The 22,447-nt window shown below is 35.9% G+C and overlaps 1 protein-coding gene across 2 annotated transcripts in view; it reads right to left on the bottom strand.

Moving 5' to 3' along the window:
* Positions 1-22,447, bottom strand: part of LOC141514734 (cyclic AMP-dependent transcription factor ATF-7) — a 96,425-nt gene that overhangs the window by 69,190 nt on the left and 4,788 nt on the right. For both annotated transcript variants that reach the window (XM_074225762.1, XM_074225763.1), the window contains exon 2: positions 2,869-2,937. In XM_074225762.1, the coding sequence (XP_074081863.1) occupies positions 2,869-2,916 (48 nt within the window). In that variant the 5' untranslated portion in view covers positions 2,917-2,937. The remainder of the gene's footprint in view (positions 1-2,868; positions 2,938-22,447) is intronic.

The raw sequence follows: 22,447 nt of genomic DNA, 5'->3' as shown, positions 1-22,447 counted from the left end.
GTCCAAGGATCATTTGGCTAGTAAGTATCAGAAGAATAAGGAAATGAATATGAGTCTTCTGAAAGGAAGAGATCAGGAAGAAATACTTTCCTGGGATGAGGGAGAACCTATGCACAATGGTAAAGATGGAATGCCATTTGAGGAGCAAGAAGTAGACCAGTTTGGTTGGAAACAGAGTAGATAGGAATACCAAAAGCCTGGAAAAGTAGGCTGAAGCCAGATAATGAATAGTTTTGGACCCCAAGCTGAAGAGTCTATATTTTATCACAGAGGCAATTGAAAGTCACTTATGGTTCTTGAACTGGAGAGTGATGTGGTCATGTTTCAAGAACACTATTCTGTTGTGGAGGGGAGAACAGATTACAGAGGGAAGGTAGTGATTAGAAGAACAATTTTAAGACCTAGTCCAGAAAAGAGGTGATGAACTAGGATGGCAATTGTGTGAATGAAGAGAGGGGTAATTAAAGTAGGGAAAAAAAAAAAACAAGAATTGGAAATTGATTAGATACTATATGAGAGAGAAGGAAGAACTAAAGATGACCTCAAGGTTGGAGGTTGTAAATCAGGTGTTCCTGGAAGGATGCAGTGAATCAGATAGAAATAGGATTTTGAAGAGGGTTGGATTTAGAGGAGAAATAATACAAAGTTGTTTTAGATAAGGAAAGTTAGAATTTTCAGGAGAGGCCCAGAAGGTAGATCATAAAAGACTGGAGTTTATAAGAAGATTACAGCTGGGTATATAGATATAGGAATTAGTTATATGCTTAGAGTTTTTTTTTCTTATTGTATCTGTTGTTTCCTCCAAAGAATCTGTTGTTTCAACCCAGGATAGGCCTGAGGGGCAATGAACCCCTTCCAAGTTGACATTCATTTCATTAAGCTTTATTCTTTGGAACCAATCATTCAAAATGTTCTAAATCCCTCAACTGAATTATAATCTAGGCTACATTTCTCCATCTTATATTCACAATAATAATTTAAGTTTTTGACAAACACTTTGCTAAAATCCAGGTAAAACTATGTCCATGACAAACTCCTGATCCAGTTTAATGAACCTATCAAAAAAGAAATGGTTAGTGAAAAGGTTAGAACTTATGATGGCATTCTTAATGATCAACACTACATTCTAACTGGTCACAAACCATTATGTTAATGGGGATTTAGAATTCTGTCAAGAATGCAGTCAAGGTAACTTATATACAGTTTGAAGCCTCCACCCTCTTCCTATTTTTGAAAAACCAAGACAAACTATAGAATATTTTTGTTCCAAATTTAATACAGAAGCTATGCAACTGTGCAAGAAAATAAAGTTTTAAAACTGTGAGAATAAACCTACAGAATAGAAGAGATAAGATTTAAATAGAAAACAGAAGGGGAAAAGAGATATTTTCAAATTTATATACAATTTGGTATACATTCTGTGGAATGGAATAATGGAACCATTAAACCCAACTGGAGTCAGGAGAGAGTTGGGTTTGAAGTCTTTATCTTAGATGGATATTATTTGTGATCATAGGCAAGTTACATATCTTCTCTAAAGTTAAACATTTTTATCTGTGAAAGATAACAAAATCTATAATAATTCACAACTCTGAGAATCAAATGAGATACTAGGTGTAAAAAGGCTCAGTAAATTTTGAAGCTTTTAATAAATCTAAATTAACATTATTTTAATCAAAGTATAAAGAAAACAGCCTCAGATTACTAAAGACATATTTCTCACTTTATGAATGAGGTATTGGTTATAAAGTTTATTTCCATGAAGCAAACTCAATTTCCTCCCATTAGAACTGAAAAGACCCTTAGAACATTTTATTATAAAAACAGAGTATAATACCATAGAAAACAATCCCCCCAAAGTCTGAATTGGCTTTTTCAAGGAAGGAATCAATACTTGTATAATGAACAGAATAGTTAAAAAAAAAAAAGGTTGCAAACCCTGTACAACTTTGGGAGCTCCCCATTTCTTGCTCCTATCCCTAAATGATCTAAATTTTTTCAACTTCTGTAGTTGACATTCACAATCACATGTCTGGAACTTAGTTTTCCTTAGTATGTGTATTATCTAATAGAGCTAGGACACATTAGAAGGGTCTTTGTTGTTTCTCTTTCCTTAACCTTTTGTGGAACATGACAGAAATACAAGAAAAAAAAAGTACAGAAAAAAAACTCAAAATATGATCTTAAAACAAAAATATTTTTTAAAACTAAAATCACTTTTTAAAAAACTATGGATCAAAACACCACAACTTAGACATGTTTACATTAAGTGGTTGGATAGGCACCTGCACAAAATGTTTTCTGGATTTAGCTGAAAAATGGCTGAGTAACTTTGTAGGCTATATATAATGTTATACATATGAGCCCTTGATGGCTGTGCTAGATGCATTTCACTCATGGTTCAGTCAATCTTATGCTAAAAAAGTCATGATTTCCCCTCCCACCAGTTTACAAGTTCAAAACAGACACTAGTATTTTGGGGGTTCACAAATGATAGCTGCATTCTCAGCTGCCTCTTAGAAGGTAAAGAGGTAAAGAGAAGAAAGAAGATGTCTTTGAAATTTCCAAACTATCTTTGTATTCAGATGGGCAGTTTCAAAAGCTTAGGGGGAGGGCAATGTTTCTTCCCTGTCCTGTGTTAGGAAACAAACACCAGTAGAATAATAATATGGAAGAAAGCAAGGCAGATTTCATTACAGTAGAGTGCCTACACTTCCTCATAACTTGGATTTACACACTGCAAATCCTCTGATCTGATTACCTCCAGTGATCACGTAAAATACCGGCTTTAAACTCTTTGCCTTAGTGATAAAACAGCCACTTTGATTCACAACGAGACATTCACAATAAAGTATATTGTAAACGTACCTGTCCACAGCCTGGGGCATTGCACACAAACGGTCTGTCGTCTCCCATATTTCATATAGCTGAGCGGAGCTGGGGAGGGGGAAGGAGGGGAAAAAGTTATTTTAAATACACTAGGGCAAAAAAAAAAGTATTACAAAAATATCAAGCCCAGAAGCAGGTGTTGTAACTAGGAATGTAATTTATCAAACACAGGCTACTTTGGGGGGCCCCAGAACCTGCTAGACATGTGGCATGTACTAGGTGCCTCAAATAAAACTGGTGATCAGGAAAATTTAGGTTTAAATGGTCAAAGAATTTTAAGCCTTTAAAAAAAATTTCCTTCTTTCAAATATAGAGCAAAATACACTCTCTCTCTCTCTCTCTCTCTCTCTCTCTCTCTCTCTCTCTCTCTCTCTCTCTCCCCCCACTCCCCCCCCCCCCCCCCGAGCCTGCTGAAATACAACCAGTGCAGTTTCCCATGTCGATAAATCTGCTGAGTGCCTGATGCACAAGCCATATTTCTGACCTGGAGAAGACCAAAATTTGTCATTTAATTAATTAAGGGATTATAGGAGGGGTGCTCCATTTTACAAGGCCATAATCTAGCTCCCTGGTGTATAAACTACGAGGCTGTTGGCAAGGGTCGTTTATCCCAGATTATTGCCAAGGAAAACAAAGCACCCATCCTATTGGGCTGCGTGGGAAATTATTTTCATTAATACAAAAATAAAAACAAAAACCTTCCCTCCCCACTGGGAGCCTCCCTCTCCCTCTACCAATTGTCTATGTCAAATCAAGAAATATCTATACCACCCCCCACCCCCATTCTATTTATGGCTGGGTTTTAAAAAGCAGCAATAAAACAAATGTCATTTCTTTGGGGGTTTACTGGGCAAATATGTTCCGGCTGTTTGTGCTGCTCCTGGCCAGAGTTCCTGGGCGGCTCTGCTGAAGCCAACAGATGTGTGATGCTGCGGGGAGAACCAAAATGGCCCTAAAAGGAATCACCAATGTCCCCTCTGTTCCTTAGAAGAAGCTAATATGAATTTCTGCTTCTCTCTTTCCTTTAAAAAAGTATTTAAACTGAACCCTTGAAAAGTTGGTTGAAATTCCCAAACTGCCAAAGAACAGCAAGTCTAATCTCAAAGTGCTGGTGAGATTTCTTATATTCTAGCAAAGGACTAAATAACTGAGGTGAAGATAGGCTGAAACTGGAAGGGCAACTTGTACTAGAATAGATCTGAAAAAGAATGGAAAGCATTTTGAAAGGGTGAGGGAGCAAAAAGAGGAACAAGAAATAAATTAGAGTAAGCTCTCAAAGGAAGTATTCAGAAATATTCTCACATGAAAGAGAAAGACAAGAAAGTAAAATTTGGGAAGGAAAGAGGAGGCAAGCAAGCAAAGAAAGGATGGAGGAAGGAGGAATGGCCACAGAGCAAACTAGGTTTCAAACTTTTAATATGAAGTAGAATCAAAATGTTATGTCAACCTCAGTCAGGCTAGTTCAACATTTGATAGTTTCCTGACCATGAAATTCAGTTTAAATATCATAGGATAGCTGAACAACATCTCTCTTACTCTCTTAAACTTCACTCTGGAGGAAACCAGGCCTTTGGGCTGTCTGTTCAGTAAATCACACAACAAATAGGAGCTTTAAAATGTGGGGTGCCAGATGAAATAGAAATGGTTTCTTGGTCATCTTTCAGTGTGATAGGAACAAGATCTAACTCTGAGGGAAACCGATGCCACACCACTGCTGTAATGTAATAGCGTCTGTATGTACATACGTGTACACAGATTTATACCACATTTAGCCAGGATAAATTGCTTCAATAAATTCTGTTCCTAGGAGCAGCTAGCTCAAGCTGATGATTGGGTACTAGGAGAATGAGAGCTTCATTCTTTTTCACACAGCCCCAGGACAAGAGAGTTTTCTGGTTTGTTTGTTTTAAGCATGTGAGGATTTTAACACTTTCTGGAACCATAACATGGATGTGAAAAATAAATGCAAACACCAAGGCCAATTTTAGAAAGTAGCAATCTTCTCTAGGAAAAAAAAAATCCTTACTGCTGATGCTTACTAGAGACAAATTTGACTTCCCAGTTCCAGACTTTCTGTGCTCATCACACTATCAAATGGCTAGTGTTCCTGTATTTCAACCTGGCAGGTTCTGTTGCTTACTCTAGCCTAGGGAACATATATACAGTTTACAATAAAATTTTTAGCAGAAGCATGGAATAGGGCACCAGAAGTCAGGATTCAACCTTTAGCTTGATTGTATAATTTGGAGATATCTGCTCACTTTTGGAGGGAGTGTAGAGGGAAGGGTTGGTAAAGGGAGCAGGGTGGATCTCAGTTTCCTTGGCAGTGGAAAGGGAACTGCAGAGGTTTAAGGAAGTGATTTGAGATCCCAGAACAAAAAGGAAACAGAACACAATAATTATATATCAAAGACAGTGTAATGCCCTAGGTTTCCAACAACTCTGAAAACCAATTAACATAATAGGATAACTAACAGGAGAATACAAGCAGGAAAAAAAAAAAACAAAGCCCTCTGGGAAATCTGAAAAGTGACTACCCTTCAAGCTAGAACAGGGGTTCTAAACTTGGGGTCCATGGATTAGATTTCAAGAGAGCATAAGACCTTGAATAAGAAAAAAAATCTTTATTTTCATTAACCTTTAATAGAAATTAAGCATTTCCTTCAATTATTTAAAAATACTATTATTCATTAAGGGATATATAAACTTTATCCAGAAAGCCAAAGGAATCCATGATAGAAAAAAAAAGTTAACAAACCCTGGTCAAAAAGAAAACACAAAACAAACTTTTAAATAGTCTCTCTAAATTACACCATAATTCACAGCTTGCTATATTATTTTTGATAGAAAATGGGAAAAATATGATTTCTAACCAAAAATGAAACAAAAAACCTGTGAGAAGTCATTGAAATGTATATAAATACACACTTGCTTGACTTGCAAAAATTTAAATCAAGTAGCCATGGACTCCATCTGAATAATTTTCTTGTTTTCCTTCTACATGCTGGCCACTTATCTACTAAGTCTTGAAAGCAGATCACAATGAGAGGAAGATCTTCTTTTATGAGTATTCATAATTACTCAAATCATTCTCTCAAGGTCCTTCCTAATTTCTCTATTTAACTATAATTAAATAGGAGACACTATATTTTCAAAAAGCTGTAGCTAATATCCAATTTATATTTCTCAATTTCTCTTTTTCCCCTCTACTGTGTTCTCTAAATGCTGCAGTTGAAGAAATTACATTTAAAATAAAATTAATTACAAATCAAACTGATGCCCTCCCATCTCTTTCAAAAAAATATCCCAACACATCTGTACAGTATAAACAGACTGAAACATAGGGTGAAATTTTGATGAATAATGGTGCTGCCACTCACTGGAATTTAACTTACAACCCATTTGTAACTGCATTGCTTGTCAAGCAGATCATGTGTCTAGGCACTGCATTCACAGTCTGTCGTCTGCCTCCCAATTTATCCTTCACACAGACTGAACTCAAAACATTTTACAGAACTAAATAATAAATGACAGGAGAGGGAGACACACATTAAGAGGCACCAAGCTGAGGGGAAAAGAGGCTTTCAGTATGGATCTTTAGAGGTAGAAAACAAAGATGTACAAAAAGGATATCCTAGAAGGCAAGGTCCTCAGAGAAAGTTCTTTTACTAAGTAAAATCAAAATGCACAAAATGATAGAGCAAAGGCTCTTAAGTTTTATTTGTGGTATGGACCCCTTTGGCAGTCTGGCAAAACCTATGAACATCTTCTAGGAATAATGTTTTTTAAAAAATTGAAGAAAATACTGAATTTCAGTAGGAGGCTTGTGAAAATAAAGATGCAACACCCCCCCCCCCCCATTCAAGGTCACAGACCTGAAATCTATCAGGGTATAAGAGGAAAGGGGCAGCTAGGTGGCGCAGTGGATAAAGCACTGGCCCTGGAGTTAGGAGTACCTGAGTTCAAATCCGACCTCAGACACTTAATAATTACCTAGCTGTGTGGCCTTGGGCAAGCCACTTAACCCTGTTTGCCTTATAAAAACCTAAAAAAAAAAAGGATGGGGAATCACACTTTAAGATCAAAAAGGATTTTAGGGGCAGCTAGGTGGCATAGTGGATAGAGCACTGGCCCTAGAGTCAGGAGTACCTGAGTTCAAATCCAGCCTCAATTATCCACTTAATAATTATCTAGCTGTGTGACCTTGGGCAAATCACTTAACCCCCCCACACACACACACACTGCCTTGGAGGGAAAAAAAGATTTTAATGAATTGGGATGACAAGTAGAAAAGTGTCAGTGAACTATTAAACTAGTAAACTAAGGAACTAGTAAAAAAGAAAGTTGCAATGTTGTAAAGATGTAGTTTCCATGACTAAGTCCTTTGAAACCATCCCTAACCTTGATTTAATCATTTCTATAGGAACCAAAAAAAAAAATCTCCAATAAAATTTTAACTTCAAGTGAGGAACAAAATCAACTATACAGGTAGCTATTTCTTTAGGTTCCTAATAATAAAAACCAGGAGCAATTCAGACAGAGGAAAATACAAGATACAGCTGGCAATAAAAAGATACAGAAAGGCACAAATAGCATAAAAACCAAAGTTCATTCTTGGAAAAGATGTGAGTCAATGGCCAACCTTCAGATGACCAGAAATTTCTAAAACATTCTTGTAAAGTAGAGGGTCTTGGGGCGGCTAGGTGGTGTAGTGGATAAAGCACCGGCCCTGGAGTCAGGAGTACCTGGGTTCAAATCCAGTCTCAGACACTTAATAATTACCTAGCTGTGTGGGCTTGGGCAAGCCACTTAACCCCATTTGCCTTGCAAAAGCCTAAAAAAATAAAAAATAAAAAAAATAAAGTAGAGGGTCTTTCACTAAGAATGTTTGAAAGAAGTTACCTGAGTGGTGATAACAAATAGTAGTGGCAATTAACATATGTGTGTGTGTGTATATATATATATATATATATACACACACACACACACACATATATATATATATACATATTGTGTTTTAAAGTTTACAAAAGCACTTCACATATATTGCATCATTTGTTTAAAAAATACAAAAACAAAAAAAAAGTTCCATTTACAGCCAGTCTTTTGGTGGTGGGGAACATCCATAGTCTGTGGATTATTCAGGTCCCTTGTTGCAGCTGCTACTGTTCCTGGGCCTGTCATCTGGCAATTACACTGTCTTCAAATACTTCCAGAGGGCAAACCAGGGTGAAGTGTTAATAGTCTTAGTAAAAGGTTGGCAGGGAAGAAGGTTGAGACTAATGACCACAATTAGATTTTTGGATTATCCAGTTTGTCATCATTTAAAAATTATCCAGGATCTCTTCTTCTTCTCTTGTTTTCTTCCCTATTGGCTTCATTTCCATGAATAATTGAGAACAGAAAATATATATATATATATATTTTTTAAATGTGATTTCTCTTTATTTTATTTTAAGATGTCTACTCATTCTGTGAGGATAAAGAGGAGTAGGGGAATTTTTCCTGCTTTTCATATTGGTTAACTAATGTTTGTTGCAACAAGTACATTACTCCTGAATGTGTTTCTATTGAGGGAGGAGACAGAGAATATGGAAACTTTTATATGGAATGGAATAAGTTATGGAAGATAGTTGAAGATGATGCTTTCAGGGAAACCTGGAAGACTTGTATGAACTGATGCAGGGTGAAGAGAACAATTTGTAAAGAATTAGGAACTATCAGTGCAATGACCAATTGTGATTGGGACTCATGATGAAACATGCTACTACAAAACTGACAGAGGGGTGAAAAGCTCAGAGTGTGGGATAGAGAAATAATATTTTGGATATGGCTACTGCAGAAATTTATTAAGTTTGACTATGTTTTTTCTTAGAGCAGGAGTTTGGAGAGTGACTGGGTGGATTTTTTGATAATTGAACAAATATTTTAAAAATTATTTTTAAATAAAGGAAACTATTATGATTACTATACCTCAAAGCATTTTGAAAAAAATGAACCAAGTTTGCCTCCAAAGAAGCCCTGAAAATGGAACCATCATAGGGCACGTAAAAAGTCAAGACCAAAAAAAAAGTCAAATATATGTAATGTATTAGTAATGTAATACATTAATTTTCCTACTGGTGAGCCTGAGTCTGGGACAGGAATATCAAGTTTGGGTAAATGGACTAGAGGAAAATTTATTTGAGGGTGAGAAAAAACAGATTATTTGCAAAGCTATTTAATTATATTTACCTTTTATTGTTAAATAGGTTTCATTGATATATTTTATTTTAACATCACAGTCAGTTCTGAGTATTTCTTGCCTTACAGCTTGAGGATATAACCCTCCTAGGAAGAATTAAACAGTTAATCAAAAGCTATTGATACATGATCACACATACAATATTCTGCTCTCAGAAACCTCTGCTTCAATGCCAAGAGAATCCCACAACCCTGGACAAGTCACTGCTTATCTCGATTTCCTCATCAGTAAAATGGGGATGATAGAAACACCTACCTCTCAGGGTTTTATGACAATCAAATGAGATAATAATTATAAGTGTTTAGCACAGTGTCTGCTTATAGAAATGTTAGCTAACTGTGAAGAGAAAATATATTTGATTATTTGGATTCCAAGATGATTACTGATTTTTCAGTTATTCAGAGTTTGCTTTCTTCTTTTGTTCATTTATATTGTTATAGTCATTTATTTTTCTAATGATACACTTATTTCACTGCATCAATAAAAATAAATCTTTCCATGTTTCTCTGAATTCATCATATTCATCATTTCTTACCATACAATAATATTCCATGATACTGTTTTTACAGTTTGTTCAATCACTACCTAATCTATATCCATTTTGTTACCACATCTTTGATACTAAAAAAAGTGTGTGTGTGTGTGTGTGTGTGTGTGTGTGTGTGTCTTTTTTCCCCATCTCTAGTAAAAGGGTATGGGGCGGGGCAGAGCTAAGATGGCAGCATGAGGATAGGAATTCCTGGACATTCATTCTCTAAAAAGCTCCAAAACCTGTCAAATTATGACTCTAACCAAAATTTAGAAGGGCAGAACCCACATAAACACTGAGTGATATAATTTCCCAGTCCAAGACAATGTAGGAATTCCATGGGAAAGGTCTGTTTCACTGGGACCAGGGGTTGGGAAAAGCTGCTGAGAGTGTAGATCCCTGGGGACACCTGGGTCCCTGGCAGAGGGGGGCAGTTTCCAGACTTCCTGGTCAAGGGATCATGGGTACAGCTTGAAAGCGTGGTGAGGGAACTCTGCTGCATCAGTGAGTGCAGAATGCGTGCCCTGCCTCAGAGCAGCCCTGTAGTGAGAATCTGCAGCTGGAATTGAGGAAGCCAGCCTGCACCTCTGCTGCCCACAAGTAGTAAGGGGGTTGGGGAAGACCGCTGAGGTCTCTCTGCTTGCCCTGGGGCAGGACTCAGCTGTTTGCCCACACCCAAATCCAGGTTGCAGTTTGGGCTCCCATACCAACATAGATGAGCAGGGACTCTCCTCACAGCTCCAGGGCAGAGATGACCTGTGGTCACCCTTATATCAAAGCACAAGCAAGAAAATCTCTCATAAGACCTTGGAGGAATTAAGGTCCCTGTGGGTTGTGCCCAAACTCCCCAAAGCCTTGGAAGTACAGTAAATCAGTGATAGGCTGGGGAAATGAGCACACAAAAGAAAAAGGATCTGACCACAGAAATTACTTTGGTCCCTTGGAAGATTCAAAAGATGACAAAATTGAAGCTTCTGTACTGAAAACCTCCAAGAGAAATAGAAAATGGGCTAAGACTATGGATGAGCTCAAAACATACTTTGAAAAGCAAATTAAGGGAGATAGAGGGAAAATTGGGAGGAGAATTGAGAGCAATGCAGATAAATCATGAAAATCAAATCAGCAGCTTGGTGAAAGAAACAAAAAAAAATACTGAAGAAAATATGTTAAAAACCAGTTTAGGCCAAATGGAAAAAACAACACAAAAGGCACATGAGGAGAAGAATGCCTTAAAAAGCAGAAATGGCCAGCTGGAAAAGGAGATAAAAAAGCTCTCTGAAGAAAACAACTCTTTTAAATGTAGAATGGAACTAAAGGAAGCCAATGATTTTGCAAGAAATCAGGGAGAAATAAAACTATCCCCCCCCCAAAAAAAACAAAAATCAGAAGATAATGTGAAATATCTCATTAGAAAAACATCTGACCTCAAAAATAGATCCGAGAGAGATAATTTAAAAATTATTGGGCTACCTGAAAGTCATGACCATGAAAAGAGTCTAGACTTCATTTTTCAAGAAATAATACAGCAAAATTGCCCTGAGATCCTAGAAGCAGAGGGTAAAATAGAAATTGAAGGAATTCACCAATCACCTCCTGAATGAGATCCCAAAAGAAAAACTTCCAGGAATATTATAGCTAAATTCCAAAACTTCCAAGTCAAAGAGAAACTACTAAAAGATGCCAGAAACAAACAATTCAACTACTGTGGCTCCATAGTCAGGATTACACAGGATCTGGCAGCATCTACATTAAGGGCTCGTAGGGATTGGAATATTATATTCCAGAAGGCAAAAGAGCTTGGTTTACAACCAAGAATCAACTACCTAGCAAAACTGAACATCCTCTTTCAGGGGAAAGATGGACTTTTTTTTTTTTAGGGTTTTTTTTTTGCAAGGCAAATGGGGTTAAGTGGCTTGCCCAAGGCCACACAGCTAGGTAATTATTAAGTGTCTGAGACTGGATTTGAACCCAGGTACTCCTGACTCCAGGGCCAGTGCTTTATCCACTGCGCCACCTAGCCACCCCTGAAAAGATGGACTTTCAATGAAACAGGAGACTTTCAAACTTTTCTACTGAAACAACCAGAGCTGAACAGAAAATTTGATCTCCAAGTACAGAACTCAGATAAACCATAGAGGGGGTAGACAAGAAGAACAAATTATGAGGAACTTAATGCTATTGAACTGTTTGTATTCCTGCACGGGAAGAAGATACTGATAACTCATATGAACCTTCTCATTTATAAGAGCAGTTAGAAGGAGTATATATAGATGAGGTACAGGAAGGAGCTGAATATAATAGTATAATATAGTAAAAAGATGGAATCAATGGGTGATGAAGGAAAGTACTGGGAGGAAGAGAAAGGAGAGGAAGAAGGGGCAAAGATATTTCACATAAGAGTCAAGAAAAAACTTTTTCAATGGGAGTGGAATGGGGAATGAGTGAGCCTTCATTCTCATCAGAAATGGCTCAGAGAGGAAATAACATACACACTTAATAGGGTATAGAAATCTATCTCACCCTAGAGAAAAATGAGAAGAAAGGGAAGGGATAAGGGGGAATGGGGAGAGGGAAGGGGAGAATAGGTGACAGAAGAGAGGAAAGACTGTGGGAGAGGGTACTCAGATATAACACACTTTTGAACAGGGACAGGGTGAAAGGAGAGAGAGAATAAAATGAGAGTGGGAAGGAAAAGAGTGGAGGGAAATACAGTTATAGCAACTGTGGGGAAAATACTGAAGCAACTTCTTTGGTGGACTTATGATAAAGAAAGCAACTCATCCCAGAGATAGAGCCAGTGGAATCTGAACACAGACTTAAATACATTTTTTTTTCTCTCACTATTATTGAGGTTTCTCATCTGCATTAATAAAATTCTTAGTGCCTAAACAAAGAAAATACAGTTTTTTACTGACTTGATTAAGTAACTTTGGATAGTTTATGTTTAATTCTGGGAACATATTTTAGCAAGGAACTGAAAAAATTGAGTAATGGATGGTGAACAGAATGATGAGAGACATACAGAAAAACTAGCTTCAGACATTTAAATCTGAAAGAATTGTATTTAGTTTATTCTCCTTAGACTCAAAACAGCAGAACTAGCAACATGTGCAGAAGTGAGTCAACTTTCAGCTAAATGCATGAAAAAAAATCTCTCAATAATTAGAACTTTCCAAAAGTGTAAAGGGCTGTCTTGGGGGATAAAGATTTTTTTCTCTCACTGAAAAATCAAATCAGACATAATTGAAACTTTAAGTTATATCAAAATCCAAGAGAAGAGCCAAGCATTCAAAAATAATTCTTCCTATATTATGTTCCAGGACCCATCTTTTGAATCCTACATACTCTGACAGCAATGAATATAATTGCTAAATTAAATCTTATTGAGTGGCATTCAAGAATACTGGAAATAAATTCAAGAGGGTGCCTTTTAGGTGTCCAAAAACAATCAAAAAAATTATTAACCAGAGTTTTAAAACTGGCGATCTACCTTCCACTATGATATCAATAATGATGATAAAGTAATTAGCTATATAAGATTTGCTTTCATATATATTATCTCATTTGATCTTCACAAAAACCCTGAAGTAGGTACTAGAGTTATTAATCCCATTATACAGAGGAGGAAACTGAGAAACTGAGATAGAGAGAGATAAAGTGACTTGATTCAGGGTCACATAGTTTTTAAGTGATTGAGACAATGTGGTACCTAGCTCAGGAGAGCCAGAAAAACAAAGGCTCTTCACACCACTCATTTCCACACTGTACACTGCACACAAGAACTTCAATATCCTAGAATTATACTATATGTTCTACTCTTTTAGTAAAGGATTTGAACAAGCTGTGTAGCACAACACAGACTATGTGAATTCCAGCTAATGAAGACTGAGTTTTTTGCTGGAGGTAAGAATGAAATATATCACTCTGGGATTCACATCTCTACTCCAAAAATTCTGAATTCCTAATAGTCTAGTTTATAGTGTTTCATTAATATGAGTGAATTATCCCAGTGATTCAAATATAGACCAAATTTCCATATACATCCCTAAATCTGGCTTGAATAAACCCAATTTTAGAGTGATCTATAATGGTGCTCTCACAGGATCTCAGAAGCTATGTAGCCCAACCTATATCTGAACCCAAGATCTGTTCCACAAATATCCCAGTACCCATCTAAAGCTTCTATTGAGGAAGAAAACATGATCTCTTCATGCAACCCATTTCAGCTTTGGTTTAGTTCATTCATAAATTTTTCCTTATTTCGAATTTAAATATGCCTCTCAGTACCTTCTACCTACCACACAAGCATAATTTCCCTTCCTTACGATAGTCTTGAAAATATATAACATCTTTCTTCTCTAGGCCAACTATCCCCAGTTCCTTCAAGTAATGTGAATATGGAAAAATCTGAAAGCTCTTTGACATCTGGCCATCCTCTGGATGTTCTAAGTTCATTAATGTTCTTTCTAAAAATGTGTTAAACTAGACCATACACAATATTCCAAATGTATTCGGTTTTAATCAGCCCTAATTGGTACAATTACTTCTCCAGACTTGATGCTATGTTTCTAAGCTTTTTTGGTTATTATACTACTGGATTGAATTCATACTGAGCTTAATATTCACTAAAACCTCCAGATCTTTTTCAGATAAACTGTAATCTAGCCATGTCCCCTCTATCTTATGCTCATAAAATTGATATTTTTGAAACCAATTCTAAATCATTGGATCTTTCCCTATTAAATTTCATCTTATCAGAGCATCCCTATGTTCAAACAAGTCTATAGCTTTTTAAATCATAACTGTCATCCAATTTGTTAGCTATCTCTCCTTTTTGTCATGTACAAATTTATTAGTATGACATTTATGCCTTCATCCAAATTACTGTTAAAAATTTTAAACAAGGTCTAGCACACTTCTGAGGCACTCAAGAGAGACCACAATGAACAATAAGACCTGACAATGAACAATAACTACTTTTGGTATGGCATTCAACCAGTTCTGAATCCACCTAATTACTATTTCTTAGCCCACTCCTATCCATCTTATTGAGTTGTATTCAATTCTTCATGACTTAATCTGGAGTTTTCTTGATAAAGATTCTGGAGTGGTTTGTCATTTCCCTCTCCAGCTCATTTTATAGATGAGGAAACTGAGGTAAACAAGTAAGTGTATGAGGTCAAATTTGAACTCAGGAAAATGAGTCCTCTTGATTCTAGGCCCAGTATTTTATCCTACTGTGCCATCCCACAGTAATTGGAGAGATGGTAAAATTGACTGCTCAAACTGAGGTACTAACTATGGCCAAAATATTTTCATGAACTAGGAACCCTCTCAAAAAAATGAAAAGGGGTTAATCTGGTATGATTTATTCTTACTGACTGATGCTTTAGGATCACCAATTCCTTTTTTGAGATATTCTTTACATTCCTTTAATAATATAATTATAGAATTTTGCTAAGGATAAAGGCCAAGTTCACTGGCAGCCTAAATTTACTTCCCCTTTAATTTGCCTAGGCCTACTAACTTGAACTCATTAAAGGCAGCTAAGTATTCTCTTACTATCTTCCCTGACTTTATTGATAAGCCATTATGTTCTGTCTTTTCCAGACAACTGCTAAATCAACAAGCATTTACAAAGTACCTACCAAGGCAGCTAGATGGTATTCATCTCATCATCAGTACCTGTCAATGGATGAATCTGGTCTCAGACTCTTACTGGTTTGTGTGACCTTGGGCAAAGTCACTTAACCCTGATTGTCTTCCATTTGGGGCCATCTCCAGTGGTCTTGATTCAAATATGGTCACTGGACCCAGATGGGTTTGGAGGAGAAAGCGAGCCTGGTGACTTAGGAAAGTTCCCCCTTTACTCAAATCCAATTCACATGCATGTCATGGCATCACCTCCCCATGATACTGTCATCATCATCATTAGGTGATATGCATCATACTAGGCTTTAGGGAGACAAGAGACAAAAACCAGGGGTAGCTAGATGATGAAGTGGATAGAGCATAGGCCCTGGAGTCAGGAGTTCAAATTCGGTCTCAGACATTTAATACTTACTTACTTTGGGCAAGACACTTAACCTCATGACCTTGTAAAAACCAAAAGAATAAAAATGAAAAGACAAAAACCAAACATTCCATCTCCAAGAAGTTGGGATTAAAAAAATATACATATATTAGCATATCTGAAATCTATACAAAGTAAATACAAAGGATATCTAGGATGCAAGGAAGGTTCAACATGAATAAAATGATCAATATAATTAATCAAATTAAAAACAAAAACATCTAAAATTACAGGACCATCTCAAGAGATGTGGGAAAAGACCCTGACAAGATACAACATTCATTTATGCTAAAAACCCTACAAATTATAGACACAGAGGGACCTTTCACTGATAACATAAGAAATATCTACCTAAAACCAAAAGCAAATATCACATACAATAGGAATACACTAAAAGCTTTCCCAACAAATATAGAAATAAACACTCATTATTTTTTGATGCAATTCTAAAAATGCTAGCTGTAGCAACAAGACAAGAGAAAAACAAAGATATAAAGGTGGGCAAAAATGAGTGACTTAGAAAATTTTTTTTTAGGTTTTTTTTTTTTTGCAAGGCAAACTGGGTTAAGTGGCTTGCCCAAGGCCACACAGTTAGGTAATTATTAAGTGTCTGAGGCGGGATTTGAACCCAGGTACTCCTGACTCCAAGGCCAGTGTTTTATCCACTACGCCACCTAGCCGCCCCTGACTTACAAAATCTTAAGGAATCAGCAGAAATACTAACTGAGACAAGTAATATCAGCAACAAAGTGTAGGTTGCAAAATAAACCTTCAAAAAACCAGCAGCATTTCTATAAATCCAAGAGGCAATAATAGAAAGGGAAGTCCCAATTTAAATAACTGTATAAAAATTAACTAGGGATCAATTTAGCAAATTGACTAGATTTTATTACAAAATACTCCTTTCTGTAGAAATAAAGAGTTTAAATAGTTAGAGGAATAGTCAGTGTCCATGTCTTAGGCTGTGCCAATATTAGCAAAACTAATTTACACTTTTAATATTATACCTATCAAAATATCAAAGTGATACCTTTGAGATTCTAAACTGAGGATATCACAAAGCGATACAGAATTCAATAAAATAATGACAAAATTCACTTGGAAAATTTAAATCTAAAATATCAAGGGAAATGATGAAAAGAGGTGGGGTCAAAGAGGAATAGTACTTCCAAATCTCAAACTTTACTGTAATACAGCAGTCATTAAATCTATCTAATATTGATTTAAAAAATTGAGAATACTAAATGAAACAGATTAAAAAAAGGGAAAATCACAAACAATGGAATTCAATAGCCCAGTGTTTGATTAATTAGAAAACACAAATTACTTAAAAAGAACTAGGAAAACTGAAAAGCAAGCTAGGAGAAAATAGGTTTAGATATACACATTCCATTCTAAATGAATACATAAACATAATATCAAAGATCACACCATAAAAAATAAGTAGAGGCCCTGGAGTCAGGAGGACCTGAGTTCAAATGCTACCTCAGACACTTAATAATTACCTAGCTGTGTGGCTTTGGGCAAACCACTTAACCCCATTGACTTGCCAAAAAAAAAAAAAAAGACCTAAAAAAAAATGAGAGAGGGCCTTTCTTCACCATGGGAGAGAGAGATATTTTAACTAAACAAAGGATAGAAGCAATGAGAACAGATAAAATAGAAAATTTTGAACCCATACTAAAATAGATAATATGCAACTGAAAATCTTCTATATAAACAAAATTAATGTACCTAGGAAAATGGGAGGAAAATTACTGTATCTTAATTATCCAATAAGGCTTTGGTACATGAGCTATTCATACATAGGCATATATATACTTATAAACCCCCCAAAAACTAAATATTAGTATATACAAAATCTATACAAAAAGAGAGATGCACATGCACTTGCACAAACAACCAAAATAAACACAAGGTAATTATAGTGGGGAATGAGAAGGGGAAAGACACTAGTTAGTACTGGGATAGAGAGGAGGTTTCCAGGAAAGGTTTCATGAGCTTTGCTTTGAAAGAGGCCAGGATTCTAAAAGGTTTGAGATAAGGCAAATTCTAGACATGAAGGAAGGACATCTGTACAAAAGCATGATGACAGGAGAGGATATTCTATGTTTGGCAGGGCAATGAAGTGCAAGGAGGGAAGTAATGTGTTTTTTTCCCTGAAAGGTAGATTAGAACCATGTTGTGCCTAGAATGCCTAGACACCAGGAGCCAGGGGAACTTCTTGAACAAAGAGTGATGTGCTGAGACCTTTGCTTTATGAATATCATTCTGAAAGTTGTGTGGAAGATGAATTGGAAAGGTAAATGATTTGAGGGGTCAAAAGGAAGGACAAAAATAATTCTTATGCACCTATCATGTACTAGGCACTTTTAGCTCACTACAACCCTGGAAGATAGGCACTATTGTTTACCTTTGTTTTACAGTTGAGGAAACTGAGGCAAAAAGAGGCTAAGTAATTTGCCCAAGGTCACACAATTACCAAGTGCCTGAGACTGAATCTGAACTTAGATCTTCTTGACTTCAGATCCATTCATGATAATGTCTATAGCCTGCAAGGAGACCAATTAGGAGACTGCCTCAGCAGCAGGGTGGGCCCTGTGGGGGGAGAAGAGATGAATTCAAGAGGCTTGGAGGATGTAAAATTAGTCAGACTTGGCAAATGATTAAATATGTAGGGTGAGAGAAAGTGAGATATGAGAGATAAGGCTAACAATGCAAATTTGGATCGTTGAAATAGAAAAACTAAGAAGAAGCTAAGGTGGAAGGGAAGAGAAAAAAGATAGAGTGGCACTTTGGACAAACTGAGGTTGTCTTACCTTCAATTCAAATTGAACACTAGGTAGTGGGAAATGTAAACAGAGGGGAAATTAAAGCACAGTGAAGTTAAAAGCAGTAAGAGAATCAGGAATGGAAATAGAAACAAGAAACAAATCAAAGAGATATGACAGAGAATTCCTCACTAATCAGCAAGATTATGTAACATACATGTTTTACCACAAAGTTATATGAAAATCTAGTTTTTCCAAACTGAATCATTTTAAATACAAAAGTTGGTTGATAAAGCATTCTATCAACTGGGCATCTTTATTAACTGACTCTCTATGAGTTTTCATTGTGATAGACGATGCTCCAATTTTTTCAGTCTCTGGCATACATATTTAGATACTCCACACTTTGCACAACACCTTGGTGATAAAAGTTCTCAATGACATATATATATATGTGTGTGTATGTATGTGCATATATATAATATATACATATATTATATATATACCATATATACATATATGTATATATAGCTTAAGAATTCAATTTTTAAAATTATTCTAATTTCATAAATATTTGTAATGCTGTTAACCAGAATAACTCAATTTCCTCTTGATGTTGTTTAGTCCTTTTCAATCATGTCTGACTGAAAACTCTAGTAAATCTGCCCTTTTGTTATTGTTGCTCAGTCATTTCAGTCCTGTTCAACTCTTGGCAGAGATGTTAGAGTACCATTTGCCATTTCCGGCTCCTTTTAGAGATGAGGAAACTGCAGCAAACAAGGTTAAAGTGACTTGCCCAGGTCAAATAGCCATTAAGTGTCTGAGGTCAGATTTGGACTCAGGAAAATGAGTCTTCCTAACTCCTGGTCTGGCATTCTATCTACTATACTAGTTAGCTGACATTTCCTCTACCTTGTAAGAGAACAAATTTTTCACTTGAAGAGTCTGAAATAAATATGGTGAATTTTTGTGTGAAGTGAAGAATCTTTTCCCAATGGAACTGGCCAACCAAAGATCTGCCTATTCAAATTCTTCTCACATTTTTCTTAAATTAAGATATAACTTTTCATTGAAGGCATTTTCATTTAGGCAACTACTAAAAAAAGAGATGAAAAACTCTCTCTAGGAAGGCTTTTAGAATATACAAGAACCATTATAAGAAGTTTTCAAATAGTCTGGAATCAGGCAAGGGCAAAAAAGTGAGCAAGAATTTACTGAAATGGCAGCAGGAAGCTAAACTTTAAAAAGATTATAGAACTACAATGCTGAATACTTAGCTTGGTCTCCTTATACACTTTAAATACAGAAAAATTCCTGGAAACTGGTAATACTTCATTCAAATTCTGTTCTTTTTCCTCTTGCTAACTTTTAGATGAATCATGTTCTCTAAAACAATAGACCAGTGGCAATCAAATCCAGAGTCTTGTGTGTAACTTCATGAACACAGTTCACCAAAAAATTTAGATGTCTTTAATTTAAGCAGTTTGTACACTAAAAACAAAAACAAAGGACTTAATAAAAATCAGTCTCAAACTTCAGGACTAATTAGATGCTCAGTATAGGATGACATCATCATCATCATCATCATCATCATCATCCTCATCATCATCCTCATCATCCCAGAGAGGCAACCATGAGGGTGCTGACAATTTCTGGAGAAGAAAAAATCTACTTTACAGCTCTATCCAGAGATTGACCACACAAATACTATGGATAAACACATTACAGTGATCTATTTGACAGTGTTCTAGTTCTTGAAGATTCTTAACAGTTTTAAACAGAGATTTTACAAAACTAATGAATTTTTGTTTTGCTTCCCCAGAACTTAAATGAGTTTTGTATAAAGGTAGGACAGCAGGACGTTATGTTAGTATCAGAATTGTTATGGAAAAATGAGTTCAGATGAAGTATAAGTGAAAAAGGAAGCAGAAAAAGAAGGGGAAAAAATCTGACTCAGCACATTCAAGATTGATGAAGTCTGAATGAATATTAGAAAAGTATTCAGAATCAAGATAAATAATGTGTAACATAAGGACTGTGCTTAACATATCATACAAATTTTACAACATAGTATATTCCAATTTCAAGATGGAATTGTATTATGTTCTAAATCTAAGAAATCAAGGCCTTGGAAGTATCTACAATATTAGTATATAAGACCAGTCTTGTTATAATATCCAGATTAGTGGAAACTAGAAGGTAATTTCATTCTGAAAAACAAAGAAGGTAAGATTTGGTTGAGAAGGCTAGGATAGGAATTGGCAGGATATTATCTACTTCCAGATAGGTTCAAGCCACAAGCTTATCAAGTTACTTTTCATCAAGAAACTTCACAGCTGGAAATCAGTCACCTGATATGCAGCAAAGAAAAAAAAAAAGCAGAATTTGGTAGAAAAGAGAAGTTTTCCTACCATATATAGGGAAGAGAATGGAATAAGCATATATTTGTAGCACCTACTATGTACCAAGCAATGTGCAAAGTGCTTTACAAACATTATTTTATTTGATCTTTACAACTATCCTAGGAAGTTAGGTACTGTTATTATCCCACTTTGAGTGGGACCTCATCCATGGTCCACGGGGACCAAGAAGTTGCGTCTTCCTAACTCCAGGCTTCACTCTGTACACTCTGTAAAGCTGACTGTAGTATAACTTCAAATGAATAAAAATATTTAGATCCTACAACTTCTACACAACAGAAAAAAGCTAACAAAATGATTCCGTGATGGTGTAATAATAGATATATTCTCTCAAGTGTTTTTTCTCTTATTAGATTCCATTTTAGTAATAAAGATTTTTGCTAGATTCCATTGTAAATCAGCACCTACTTCTTAGAGTTGTTCTAAAAAACAAATTAGACAGCCTGCATACAGTACTTTATATATGTTGCAGTGCCACCTTAGTGCTAGCTGTCATGATTAAAGGTGTTAGGTAACACAGTGGATAGAGCTTAGAATCTGAAAGACCTGACCTCTGGCACTCAGCTGAGTGATCTTGGTTAACCTAGGTTGGGGAAAATAACAATATCTAATCTATACTGAGGATCAAAATAAGAAAACATGCAAAAATTCTTGCTCAACTCTAAAGCATCAGCTATTACACAAAGAAAAAGACACTAAACTTGTCTTTCAAACTATACCTTTTTTAAAGAGTTGTGATAACCATGCTCCATCTTATCTAGTTTGTTTTTTGTTTTTAGGTTTTTGCAAGGCAGTGGGGTTAAGTGGCTTGCCCAAGGCCACACAGCTAGGTAATTATTAAGTGTCTGAGGCCGGATTTGAACTCAGGTACTTCTGACTCCAGGGTCAGTGTTCTATCCACTGGGCCACCTAGCTGCCCCTCCCATGCTCCATCTTAAAAAAGTTATACAACATGTATTTAAAAATTATAAAATTAATTTTGTAGCCATTTTTTTACTTAAATAGGGCTTCCTTAAAATGTTCCCTAAAAGGTAAGGGAAAAAAATCTCACTGTTTTAGGAAGTATTAAAGAGATACAAATTCAGACACAAAGAAAAGGACAAATAAAAAAGGGAAAAAAGTTAAATAAGATGATTTAAGTAGAAAACTACTCTTTCCATACAAAAGTATCCATGGGGAAAATGCTAGGAGAAAGAATGTCACACTAAAAATTCTAACGTGAAATGACTCTGATGCAAAAAAAATAAAACTACATTTACAATAAAGTACACAGTGCAGCACTGTGTATATAAATATATAATTTTAAAATATAATTTTTTTTGTATCAGGATCATTTCACATCTTCAAAGTTTTTAGCATGACTTTTAGTTCAAAGGAGGCATTATTCCTCATTTTTGTTGCTTTTTTTTTGCTCTAACATTCCCATTGGGTCAATGGAACTGTTTCAATTTTATTTTCCTTATTCTTCCTTCTGTAGGCACCTTAATTTGAGAAAGTCTCTATGAATCCCAGGCCTGGAAA

Source organism: Macrotis lagotis, chromosome 2, assembly GCF_037893015.1.
Source record: "Macrotis lagotis isolate mMagLag1 chromosome 2, bilby.v1.9.chrom.fasta, whole genome shotgun sequence".
NCBI lineage: Eukaryota > Metazoa > Chordata > Mammalia > Peramelemorphia > Peramelidae > Macrotis > Macrotis lagotis.
This window is presented reverse-complemented; position numbering and strand designations above follow the sequence as displayed.